Here is a 13,072-nt window from a genome sequence, read left to right as displayed (position 1 = left end):
GTGGAGTTGCCAGCATTTTGGTGGATCAAGAATGGGATTTTGGGATAATTGGTTGTGGACTGAGCTTATCCAGGGTTGTTTCCATTTGTGATTCATTTGGACAGCATTTTTTCCCGTTGAGTTCTATTCTATTTGCTGCTAGGGCTTAACTCCTAGGGAACCCAGGTGACTGGTGGGCTAATAATTGGGGCCCCTTGTCGGAGAGGGCCCTGCTAACTAAGTAGTATTGTGGCCACGTGATTATTGAAGGTTGTTCTGCTTTTGTTCTGAAGGTAAGTTGGCTAATTTTAAAAAGGGTCCTGATAAACCAGTTTTGGATGGTGAGCAACCCATGTAGGTGCTATTCCAATTTTTCATATATCTATGTGTAGCTTATCACTTACAGCCGCACTGGAAATTTCAGAAAGGAATCAATTTGTTATGTGAGCTAATCCCAGAGGTACATGGCTGCCCATGAATGAGTTGCTTGGTGTAAGTTGTTTAAAACTCTTGGCTTCATTAAACACAACATACTGTAATGTATTCGTTGTAACGTTAGGTTAAACTTCTATGGAGCATTACAAATGCATTTGGTTGTTAATAATGTTAATTCAGCATTGTGGTGGAATTGTACATTCCATTCAGATTGTTTGGAAACAAAGTATAAACATGACATTTCATAAACTGGAGCTGGCCAGCTAGAGTTTGGCCTTAGATAAAATCCACGAGGAAGCTGGAAATTTGTTCATCTCAACTACTTTAATAGTTGTTTCTTATTGCATGTTGGCAATTCTGATCTGTTTTTTTCCACACATTCCTTATACAGCTTTTGTGGTTTGAAAATGTGCATCAGTGTATCGATTTGCTGTTTCTTCACTCCAGCAACTAAGCAGTATGCTAAACTGTAGTCTGCAACTGCCTGAGGGCGGCAGGTCTGACTTCTCGCATCAAAGTGATCAAATCACGGTATGGAAGGGTGTAGCTGTTGGCAGATACAGGATCAAGCAATATTTTTCTGAGGTTAATTGAGGGCATTTACCTTATGGTTGTTTCATTCCAGAAAAAAGAAACATTTGCATGCCTGGTATAAGTTTACTTGCTATGTAAATCTGTTAGCAGAATGCTGAGCTTATTTTTCCAATAAAAGTCTTGTTTTGTTTTGTTATATGTATAAAAAGCTGGGCAGTCAGTTTTAGATACAGCAGCTCCCAGCACATCACATATGTAGAAATATAAAGGTTAACATAAATTGGGAGCTTTTGTTAGAGGTAACTTGCATTTTAAGATATGGGTGAGGGAAAGGGAGCATTCCCAATGTGTTCCATTTCACCCAAACATCATGAAATGCAGGAGGCATCTCTGTGGAGAAAATGTAGCCTCACCTAACCTGTAACTCAGATAATTGTTTTAACAGAGGGCACATTGTTGGAGGAGGCCTGCTCCCACTGTGGCCAATCTGACAAGCTTCCTGCACTTAAGTATGCAGTGTCTGTGCCAAAGTTAGTGCTTAATAAGAAATTCAAAATGCTCATTTTACAACAAAATAATGTTTATTCTCAAATAATACTTATCCTTGACAAATGACGAAAATATTTTTCCTTTAAAGTGGACCTGTCACCCAGCCATAAAAAGCTGTATAATAAAAGTCCTTTTCAAAGTAAACATGTAACCCCAAATCAAATTTTTATTACCACATCTATACCCATTATAAAAGCATTTAAATATCCCAGCTGTCAATCATATATTGCCTGCCCCGCCTATATGCCTTAGGCATAGAGGTGTGGCAGACAGTTACTTTCACTTAAAATTCAGAGCTTTTAGGTGTTGCTGCACTCCTCACATTCCCCCTCCCTCCTCACCATCTAATTGTGTAACCAGTGGATGGACATGGGCATTAGGTCCCCCCAAACTGGCACAGAAACAAGATTTTGGCAGGATGCAATGCCTGCTTTGATAACAGTGTCCACAAAATGGCCCCTGCCTGCTTGCTGCAATTGTGAATTCCAAGGCTGAAGAAAATAAGATTAAAATAATTTATATAGTGTAAGTAAAGTTTATTTTGCTTGACAAACACAATAGAAAACAATTTGGAATTATTTCTTAAGGTGACAGGTCCCCTTTAAGGTCGGACACTTTTAGTATGCTCTTATCAAGTTGCTGACTTAATTTGTGAATACCTGTGCCTTTTTATGCAAATAAAGCTTCTGTATGAAAGCACACTATTAAATTGCCAATCCATTTATGTTAATCCGTTCCTGTTTGTACAGGATTGTACTGTTTTTAAAACTATAACTGCTGCATTGTTTTCATTGGGTGAAATAAAATTTCAAAATGTACTCAGTGTGTTGTGTGGTTATTTCCCTGTGAACAGTAATAGGAAAATATCAATGATCAAATGATTTATAGACAGCTAGAATTATGTTTGAATCCCTTAAAACTAATGTCCGTTTTGTTGTCTTTCTGGTGCATTTTCTGCCATTGCCATTAAGTCAGGGTTATACGGCATAGGTACATGTCAGAGCTACAGCTAGGGTTGTAAACCTTTCTTTTGCAGCCACAGTGGGTATTCCTCATAAAAGAACATATTCGGTTTGTTTGATTGTATCAGCCAGTAAATTCTCTGCAGCCCATGCCTTGGTGCAAATTGTACTACTGTTTCTGGGGTAATTTTTCATCCCTGTGGAACCTTTGGTTTGGCCCTAAAGTCTCTCTCATGACTCCCAGTAAAATGGCACGTAAAGTACCAAATTCTTATCCTGTCCTTTTGAGTCCTGCATTTTTCTGCTCCTCTCTATATATAAACTCTCATCACCCCATATACTTCCTCCCAGGCTTTGCGTTCAGAAGAATCTACTGAGCATAGAATTCACCAAAGCATCTGCGTTGCGCATAAAAGCTTTCTTCCTGATTGCAACCCGCCCCTGGAATACTCTACAAGTGGGCATCAGGAAAGCCCCCAAACTAGCACATTTCTTAAAACTCCTTAATCACTTTCTAGAGGAAGCATTTAGCTAACAAACCCTTGACCTATGTGTTTGTTTCCCATCATTTTTTGTTTTTGTCCGTTTCCTTTTCCTAATAGATTGTATGCTCTTTGTTCAAGGATGTCATCCCAACTTTAGCAAAGATTAATTCATTAATATATATATATTAAAAATGTTTTAGGACACTAGTGTTCCTTTGAACTTTTTTTTTTTAAACACTTTATATGTTTAGGACACTGGAGGGTGCAATAATGTAGAACAAAATATAAATTAACTCCTGTGCTTATATGTGTTCAAAAATGCTTGGACACTCAAAATACAGCTGTGGTAAGCATTTATAAACTTGTACATATTTACACAGGTACACATATACTCGCATACTAAATATATTCTATATAAAATATATAAATAGAGAGAAAGAGAGAGTAGCACACTTGCTGGGACTTTGTGTAAAAAAGCAAACGTTTTAGTGAAAAAATTTTTTTTTTTTTTTTTTTACACAGTCCCGGCGAGTGCGTTACTCTCCCTCTGTGTATATGCTTTTTTTACCTGCACCCGGGTAGCTATTATATTTTGATGGGTTATGCTCCTCTCTGATTCTATATATATTCTTATGCACTATTTTCATTTTAGGGTTCCACCATGACAAAAATCTTTTTGTATAGGGCATCAACCTAATGAGTAAACCCTTGGTATTCATATTTACAATATTTTATCTTTATAGGTAAGAAACTGTTAGAAATAAATGCAGAAAATTGTAATATTTTCAGTTTATTTTCAGAAATGTTGTTAAAAATTGGCTGATTTAGCACAGCTTTGCAGTTTGATAGTTTGGAGTAGAAAAAAAAGTCTTCACACATTTTGGATTTGTCAGAATGTGTATTTTTTAGAAATATGGTTTACAGGGGTATTTGTTCTGATTGGGGATCTTATGACACATTATGCAGGCAATGTGCTTTGTTCGCAGAAGGTGAATTGGCAGGTAGTTACATGCACAATATTCATTTTAGTTTGAGGTAGTTTGTAGCCAGACATTTTAAATTTAGAGGAAATGTTTACTTTCCAAAATTATATGGTTTCAAATGCATGCAGTGTGCTTGTTTTGCAGCAACCAAAGTGTTAATGAACATTTGTAAGTATAATTTTCATTTTAGGTTTCTACTTGTCCTATACCTAATTAACAGTATATACATTGGGTATCAAACTGCTCAGTGGATCTCCACTTTTATTTTTAGGATGCTTTATCTTGCTACATAAGGTCTGTGGAAGGTAAAATGCTAATGCATACTTTTAGCAAAGCTTTGTCGCCAATTTTGGACTTAAGAGAATTGTATTTTCCAAAAAATACATGGTTTTTTAGGGGTTAGCATAGTTTTCACCACACATAATATAGTACAGTTTTTTGTTCAGCTAAGCTAAAAGCAGCTGATGATGTGGACGGTAATTGGCTCCAGCTATACAGACGTGCGCGTTCTTGCGTACAACGTCCTACATAGTCAGAAGGAGAATCGGGAAGTGGTGCGTGCGCGCTCCCGCCTGTAAGGCCGAGTAACCGGTGAATGATTTTTCCCAGCAGTCTCCGCTTTGGACTAGTACGCTTCTTCTCGGTCTAACCATGGCGTTCACGTTCGCGGCCTTCTGTTATATGCTGGCCTTGCTTCTCACGGCGGCGCTCATCTTCTTTGCTATCTGGCACGTAAGTATGGCACCGCCTGGGGCTGCTGGAAGGCACTCGCCTCTGACATAGACGGCTGCTTTCGGTGCAAGGTTCAAACAAGGCTTGGCATGTGGATGCGGACAGCGCTACTCAGCAAAATCCCATTGTACTGCTGCAACTTCTAAAGTATGCCTTCTACTTTATCATGAGCGGGGAGCCATTGGCAGATTGATAGGATGCAATAGGGAAATTGTTATTGTCTATATTGTCTAGCTAAGGCTAGACAGCAGCCTGTAATGTAGGGCATAGGGAGAGCCATGGGCTTGTAAACATCATGCACTGGCCAATCTGATCTGACCGATACCTGTCACACCAAGTGCAGAAATATGCCCTTTTATCTTGTTTTATTAAATGTATATTCTCAGTATCCAGGTTGACTTGGTTGGTAGGGCCCCCATTACCAACACTGTATACTAGGTTTGGACCTTGCCACTACAGGCTTCACTGTAACTGGTTAAATTGATGGTTGGCATGTACTCTGTATTGAATTAATAATTAAAAAAAAAAAAGCTTTTTGTTTTTTTTTCCTCTTATTGGTCTATGCTGTTGTATCTAGCCATCCATCCAACTGGACCGGGCATGCATGCCATATGATCCTCATGTGATCAGTTGGGATGTTTCATAGTGTTTTGGTTATTTAAAGCATGGCTTTCCATATCACAAAAACAAAGACACTGTCTAACTGTATATGCATTTATGATACCACAACAGTTTGATTTTGACCATACATGTATAGCAATTCAGGGGCCTTTAGATCTTAGTGGATTAAGGATTATCTGTCCTGATGGAAAATTTCAGGTTAATACCTCCAGACTGAGTTAGGAACTAATTGGTAGGTGTATGAGGCTTACCAACTGGCCACCACCTGGCCTGATATCTGGCCACAAATTGACCTGATATCAATTGGGCAGCTCTGAAAATCCCATCAGAAGTGTAGCCTGTTGATACCGGTCTCTTCATAGGGCCAATGATTTGCCCACCATGTGGCTGGCCAAATCAGATCCTAAGGCTAATGTCACACCAGGCGTAGGGAGTATATTTTCGCGAAGCGGAAAAACGAAAAAATACGCCCTACGCTTGGTGTGACGTTAGCCTTATGTTTTGCAGCTTTGCTAAATGAGCAGATTTGGCTGTATATGGCCACCTTTTATTTGTACCTTTTATTTGGCTAGATACCATGGCACTGATGCATGAAAACAATGATTGCTCTATTTTATTTTGAATGTATCAGACATAACATCAGTGGCAGAGTATTATTTACAAAAAATTGCATATGCTATCCAGTCTTAAAATGATGTGACATGAAGTTCAGCTATTTTTAACATGTAATTGACTTGTGTTTCAGATTATTGCTTTTGATGAATTGAAAACAGACTACAAAAATCCTATAGACCAGTGTAACACACTCAACCCTGTAAGTAACAGTCTATAAATGTGTTAGTCAAATCACAGTCCATTATTATCTACTATATTAGTGGCAGTTCCAAGAAATCGATTGCACCAACATTGGCTTTGTAAATCTGCTTTAAATTAAAGCTGCAGTCCCATTGGGTATGTTGTTAAAACTGATTAACCAAATTCTTTTTATTGCTAAGGTGGCAAGGAAATTCTGATACTTTGCTAAATTGTGCATTTTAGTTTATTTTGCATTCGTCAAGAATTTACTGTGCTGCTTGGTACTTCTTTTCTGAGGAGCATGATTCTCGATGGTTGGAATAGCATTGAGAATAGCAATAGCATTCTTTACATTAGCTCATACAAACTGAGGCGTTCACCTAAACAAAAAAAGAAAGCACTGATTTAGCTGAACTGTTTAAATAGCAATTGCAGCCATTTGTTGGCATCTTCTGTACAGCGTTCTTAGTTTCTCATTATGTTAAAGAAAGGATTAAGCACAACATTTTTAAGTGGGCCTGTACCTTTAAAACATTGTTGTGTTTGTTCCTGTATGTATGCAGACATGTCTCTGTTTTCTGTCTTCAGGATTAGATATATAATTGTTTCTGGCTATTAATCTCTTTGTGGTCTTGCCAGCTGTCACACTAACATTCTTTCAATCTGCTCTTTACATTGTTGCCACAAAGACATTTGAAAAGCTCAAAAAGATTAAAAGAGTCAAAATTGCACTCAAGGTGTGTACTAGTTTACAGTTTAATGTTTAAATGCTACATCTATTTATTATTTTTATTTAGGAACATCTGTTTCCCAGTTGTTTCACTCTATCAGAAACATGCCTGTCTCATCCCTTCCTTTTTCATCAGTAGCAAATCTGTAAAAATCTAAAAGCAAATTTGTGTGATGTCTTCCCTGTATTTTCAGACAAGGGAAACTGTTACATACTGTTTCCAAAATCTTGGCAAAAGCCAATTGTTTTTTCTTACTTTTGGTTGGAGCACTTCTGGCAGTAAGGTGTTGCAGATTTGACTAAGAATGCATTTAGCAGTTTCATGTAAGTCAGTTTTGTCATCATACCTACTGTGAAAGTGAGGCATATCTTCACACATACTTCACACTAATTTTCTTGTACATTTATTAATATGCATGTTACATTAATGTGCTTGTTTATTGTTGCTCAAGAATATGCATGGTTTCTTTAACTGCTTGCAATGGAGCAAAGGGAAAGAATACTCTTGTGGAATTGTGCTTATCTTTCTGTTAAGGGAACTATTAATCTCCTGGGCAATAAAATCCCCAGAATCTTGCTATAGCCTGTAGTTACAGGGTCCCTGGTCCCTCACTATGGCAATGTGACAACCAGCACAACTGCAGAATAATAATTAATGCACTAGTACCTGCGGTTTGGGTGCAGTAACTTAAACTGCACAATATAATTGATGATAAATTGAATAAATGATGCTTTGTGTAAGGTTTTCTTGATACTATGGGGATAATGTAATAAATTGTCTTTGCTACTTTTTTAGTAACCCATGACACCCAGTTAGCAGTTAGCAAGCATTTACTGTCAGCTGAAAAAAAACATCTTATTGGTTGCTGTGGGCTACTAGATGTGGGCAAACATAATACTTTTTATTACATTCTCCCCCCCCCCCCATGTATATGAAAATGTTATCTAATCTCTAATTACACCCAGTGCCCTCTGAATCAATATATTGGTGAAAAAGTAACCAGATTATGTAGATTATTGTAGGGTTTCTCACAACATTGCAATATACATCAATTAAAAACTATGCAGCCTTTTTTTTAATGTAATAATATGTTTTTGAACAGTTACTTAAGCCTTGTCCCCTGTTAACCTGCTGCATCTGGCTGGATACTTTGAGACTCAAAATAAATGTAACAGTAGTCGAATATCTTCCACTTTCTTCAGCCTGCATCCTCCAAATCCCTTAATTCCCTCTACACTCGATGTCAATAAGGAAAGTAACATCACAGTGCAATGTATTGTGGATTATGTAATTCCTACATTCTGTTTGTAACCTGTGGAGAGGTTTTTACATCAGTGTTTTAGTCCCTCCTCCCCTGCCAGGATTTAAAATTATGCAGAAAGAAAACTGTTTTGCAGATGGATTTCAGCATATAAAATGGTATTTATTACTTTTTGAAGCAATAGGTTACAGTGATATGTATATTAGAGGTTTCTGTGTTGTGTGGGGCTCTTTAGCAAATTTTGCAAATTTTTTTTTGGAAGCTGGAGTTCCCCTTCAACCTACACTACACATAGGACATTAAGGATATACAAATCAAAACACAAACAGGAATTTATCAAACTAAATCGTATATGTTATTTGGAAGTTTCCACAACAGAGTTCTACTTTTATATGATTCCTTACTGACTTCTAATTGTATAATATCAGAGGACAGGCTAGTATTGAAATAAGTTGTCCTTAGGGACCCCTTCATATACTGAAAGGCATTGAAGCTCCCTAAGGTTGTCTGAAATAGACTTAGAGCTTGTTGATACCAGATGGTTTTCTTTGGCATGCTAGATCTACAGGGACTTGAAGGGATCACTAGCACCTGGAATTAAAGGGACAAAAAGCCTTAATTTACACATAATGTTAATATTATTAATAACTTCGAGCATCGAGCTTGGGGTAATCAGTGCCAGAAAACACAGGGATGTTCCTTAAGTGAGCCTCCCTAAAATAAAATAAAACAAAACATATTAAATATAATATAATTATACAATAATTTATACCTTAAGTTTCCCTAATAAACCTTTAAAATTTGACAAAATATTTTTAAATATAAAAACAAAAAGGCAAGAGAGGTAGGTAAAAGACAATACTTATGCTGTTCCAATGCTGAAAATACTGTGTACATTCTGGATTCATATTAAAAATACATTTAGGTATGCTTTACTGTGATTATTTTACCCATATGGCTGTGCTAGGTAATAGACTGTATGGCAACCTGATATATTATAACAAGTCTGTCATTAGTCTGTATATTACTAATAATTGTAACGCAGTTTACCGAATAGGCTTCCTTTGTCAGCCTGGACATGGCTGTTGGGGGATATGACAGATGAATAGAGGTGCTGCTCGTTCATATGATACTTAATCCTCTTGAAATTCATTTCTGTTTGGTATCTATATTCTTGCTGTACTATGTATAGGTAGTTCCTTGAAAGAATAACTGCTTTTGAAGGTTAGGTCTACCCAATTAAGGAAAAACTGTTTCTGCATAATAAAAGAATGTTTAAATGAAAAATGTTTAATGATTTTAAAGTAATTTGTAAGTAAATTTGAAAGAAGTTTCTGTGTATTCTATGATCTATGATCTGTGTATTCTATTTTTCAGTGTATATTGGATAGTTGCGTAGTATGACATTTTCATTCATTATTAAATATTTGATTAAACTTAGCATGTAGTTAGGCATATGTAAAGCAATAATTAAGTGTTTTTTTTTTTTTTGTAATTGCAGCTTGTACTCCCTGAGTATCTGATTCATGCTTTCTTCTGTGTCATGTATCTGTGTGCTGCGGAGTGGCTAACCTTGGGTTTAAACATGCCTCTTTTGGCTTATCATATTTGGAGGTAATGTGTAAAACTGACATTTTTGCATTATACATGGAAGTTTATATTCTGTTGCTTCATATTTATATGGTGTCATATTTTTTTCTTTTATAGGTATATGAGTAGGCCGGTCATGAGTGGACCAGGATTGTATGATCCTACAACCATTATGAATGCTGATATACTAGCTTACTGTCAAAAGGAAGGGTGGTGCAAATTAGCTTTTTACCTTCTGTCATTTTTTTACTACCTGTACGGGTAAGTTGTGTTTATGTGGAGCTGCTGTTTTCATGCTGTACTATATTTTATAAAAGAAAAATGCTATGCAAGACTCCTGCAGCTGTTTTTGGAATTTTATTGCTTCTTGTATCATTTATTATTTGTTTTCACTGTTTCATTTTTTACATAATGTTTTGTATGAGTTAAGGAATCTTGCAATAGCAACAGTATAGGCTGTATACACTGGAACTTGTGTATAAGAATAAATAATGCACCCCCTTTTGTAATATATAAGGATATTAGAAGTCACCTCGGAATTCCAAAACCTGTATAAAAGTGCTCTGCCTTTGGCCTTGTGCTTTTATATGGGGTTAAGTCCCAGAATCCATCATGTCAGGATGGGAGACTGGTAGTATTACATAATGGAATATGGAAAATGGTTAGTCATGGTATCATGGTTTCCTTTCTGTTAAGTCAGGTAGGTTTGTGTAAAAAAAACAAAAGCATGCATTCCATTCAGTCATCTCTCCAAAGTAGCAGTCTTCATGTTAATGGTTCATTGTTCTTTTTACCAAATTATCAGTCTTAAGGTGGCCATACATGTTGAGACACGCTCGTTTGGTGAGGTGGCAAACGAGCAGATTCTCCCGTTATGCTCATCCAAGGTGTATAATATAGAGATGATTTGATTGAGTGTCAAAGGTGGGCAAAGGTGCCGTCGTACCTAGGACTGCATCTATAAGCCAATTCGCTGATCTGATGGGAAAATCAAACCCTGCCCGATAAACGTCTGGCTGATTTTGCCCAGATGTCGATTGAGGTGGTTTGTTGGGGGGCCCCATACACGGGCAGATAAGATGCTGAATCGCTCTAAAGGGCTTGAATCGGCAGCTTTAAATCTGCCAGTGCATGGCCATCTATATGATTGTTCTTCAGTTTTATATCTTTGCTTGTATGGATATATTATGCCTCCTTATCGATCTGTCTCTTTATACCTTTAATTGGGAAATGGGTACAGCCAATCTAAATTGCTGCGTTAATTGGATATGCTATAAATAGTATAGACGTATTTATCTGTTATACTTGTTTTTTCCCCACCTACCTTTTTTTTGGATAGTACTGGCAAAAGGACACATCTAAGCTAATGGACTTGTGATTTTCACACTATACAATTTATTTATTTTATTTCTTTCCTTTATTTTCTAGTATGATCTATGTGCTGGTGAGCTCCTAAGGAAACAGACTTATGAAGATCATGGTTCCAGTTACATGCATGCAAAAGTTAAACACTATAGGCGTTTGGTTTGGGAACAACCTATTACACGTGGCAGATCGAGTCCCTGGATTGCATTTGATAAAAGGAAAAGTCTGCTTCCCAATTTTTTAACAGCAATGTGCATATAGTGTGCTGCAGGGAAGATTTTGGATGTTTTATGAAGACTGGAAAATGTTTTTATTTATCAAGTAAAGAGTTGGTCAGATTTTTTTTTAATTTTCTCCTTAAAACCCTTTATTTGCAGCTTATATATCACAATATAACCTTCCTTTATATAATGACCCCCTGTTCAGTTAATTTTATAGTTATGCTGTTGACATAATACCAAATAGCCATAGACTGGCCACAGATACACACATGCTTTCAAATTCTTGGTTGCATTGTAAACCTTTCTACTACAGGCTGAATAGCTATTTGCCCTGTTAAATATTTTGCACTCCATTAAAGAATCTGATGTTCATAATTTGTTTTGACCCATTCATAATTGGCAGCAATTTGTGATTACCTGTTTAAACTCATATTACCTTCAGGAGTTATCATAAAATCACTTGCATATGTAAATGCATTTCATATGCTTATTTAAAATCCTGCATATGATAATTAATTTAGTAGTATCATACAGGCTTTTATGTATGTCGTCATTGGAATCTGAGGGGGGGGGGGATGGGTTCTGCAGGATTTTCATCCCTGGCCTTGGGTGTCACAGTCCAGTGTTAACCAGTGCCTCAGTAAGTGACCTTTCACAAGGCTGTGGGCTCTGGCATTCCTTGATATTGCTGCTGGTTGATTCCTGAAGATAAATTGGTTTGTTTTAAAAGTTTTCCTTTTGCACTACTTCCTCTGACGATATTCATCACTTCCAAGAAATATTTTTAATTGGAAAGGGCAATAAAATTGTTAAATAAAATACAATGCTTTGACTTGTGCTTATCTGTATGGTTTAAATTGTACCTCAGTGCCTTTTATGGCTGTGTTTTCCATCTCTTATTGGATAACCCCTTTTCACTGTATATAAAATGTTACCTATTCTTGCCTCAGATTTTTTTTTTTTTTTTTACCAAGTCTATTTTGTGCCTATTCTGTGCCTATTCTGTGTCTATGGGTCTTGCAAATTGGCAGGGAATGCTGTAATATCCACAGTGTTTTATATTTGTAGTAAAAGGTTCATCTGCTCAGAGAATGTTAGAGCAGTCTGGTATGATAAGTAGATAGGTTCCATACTGTGCAGCTGATCAGGCTATACCCGCCACTGACAATTTTACAAATGATGAGAGTGTAGCAGCCACTTAGTGAGTCTTAGACCTGTCAGCTACTGGTATAGTAAGTTCATAGCGTCTGTACTAGGTGGCTGCTCTGATTATGGCTTATACACACTATTTATTAAATATCAAGTGAATAGGATAATGCTATAGGCAATCTTTTTAAATAGTTCCTAATAAAGTTTGTTTTTAAGTTCCATTATAGTTCACTTGGAGAACCAGTTTTCCTTTTTTTGTAAGTAACTATACACTGATTGGGTACACCACTGTACAATAGTTAGGAATAGAGAAGATGCTCAGTGTATTTTCCTTCTCTTGATTTAAATCCATCTATCCTATTCCTATTTGTAAGGTAACGGAAAAATCGCTCTGTAGTATTGAGAAACTTACAAAAATGTGGTGTTAGTGGTGGTGACAATTTTTCTGTTTAATATTGGTAAGTGTGGAGCCGAGAGTTAAAATATAGGAGATTGAAAAGATCTTAATCCATTCCTCCTTTTTTCAGTCTATCAAGCAGAAGTTTCATGGTAGTTGATGACCAAAATTCATTCTTCCTGTGCAGTGGCAACTCAATTTTTATTGTGTCGTCATACATAGCTCTCACAGCTTCCTGTTTAATTCCTCTACAACACACAGCAGCAGAAACTGGTGCCAGCTT

General features: G+C 36.8%; 1 protein-coding gene across 1 annotated transcript; it reads left to right on the top strand.

The window, feature by feature from the left end:
* Nucleotides 1-4,516: 4,516 nt before the first annotated feature.
* cnih1 (cornichon family AMPA receptor auxiliary protein 1) lies at nt 4,517-12,194 on the top strand. Its single transcript, NM_001008066.1, has 5 exons — nt 4,517-4,659; nt 6,026-6,094; nt 9,569-9,681; nt 9,775-9,918; nt 11,086-12,194. Exons 1-5 carry the CDS (start codon nt 4,579-4,581, stop codon nt 11,111-11,113), a joined length of 435 nt encoding a protein of 144 aa, NP_001008067.1. The 5' UTR covers nt 4,517-4,578; the 3' UTR covers nt 11,114-12,194.
* Nucleotides 12,195-13,072: the final 878 nt, after the last annotated feature.

The sequence above is a fragment of the Xenopus tropicalis genome, chromosome 8 (assembly GCF_000004195.4).
Source record: "Xenopus tropicalis strain Nigerian chromosome 8, UCB_Xtro_10.0, whole genome shotgun sequence".
NCBI classification, from domain to species: Eukaryota; Metazoa; Chordata; class Amphibia; order Anura; family Pipidae; genus Xenopus; species Xenopus tropicalis.
The sequence above is the reverse complement of the archived record's forward strand: the minus strand, read 5'-3'. Positions and strand labels throughout refer to the sequence as shown.

Coding starts and splice junctions, on each gene's coding strand:
- cnih1 (NM_001008066.1), top strand. CDS start 4,579: ATGGCGTTCACGTTCGCGGCCTTCTGTTATATGCTGGCCTTGCTTCTC. Junction 4,660..6,025: donor TCTTCTTTGCTATCTGGCAC/GTAAGTATGGCA, acceptor CTTGTGTTTCAG/ATTATTGCTTTTGATGAATT. Junction 9,682..9,774: donor TTGGCTTATCATATTTGGAG/GTAATGTGTAAA, acceptor TTTCTTTTATAG/GTATATGAGTAGGCCGGTCA.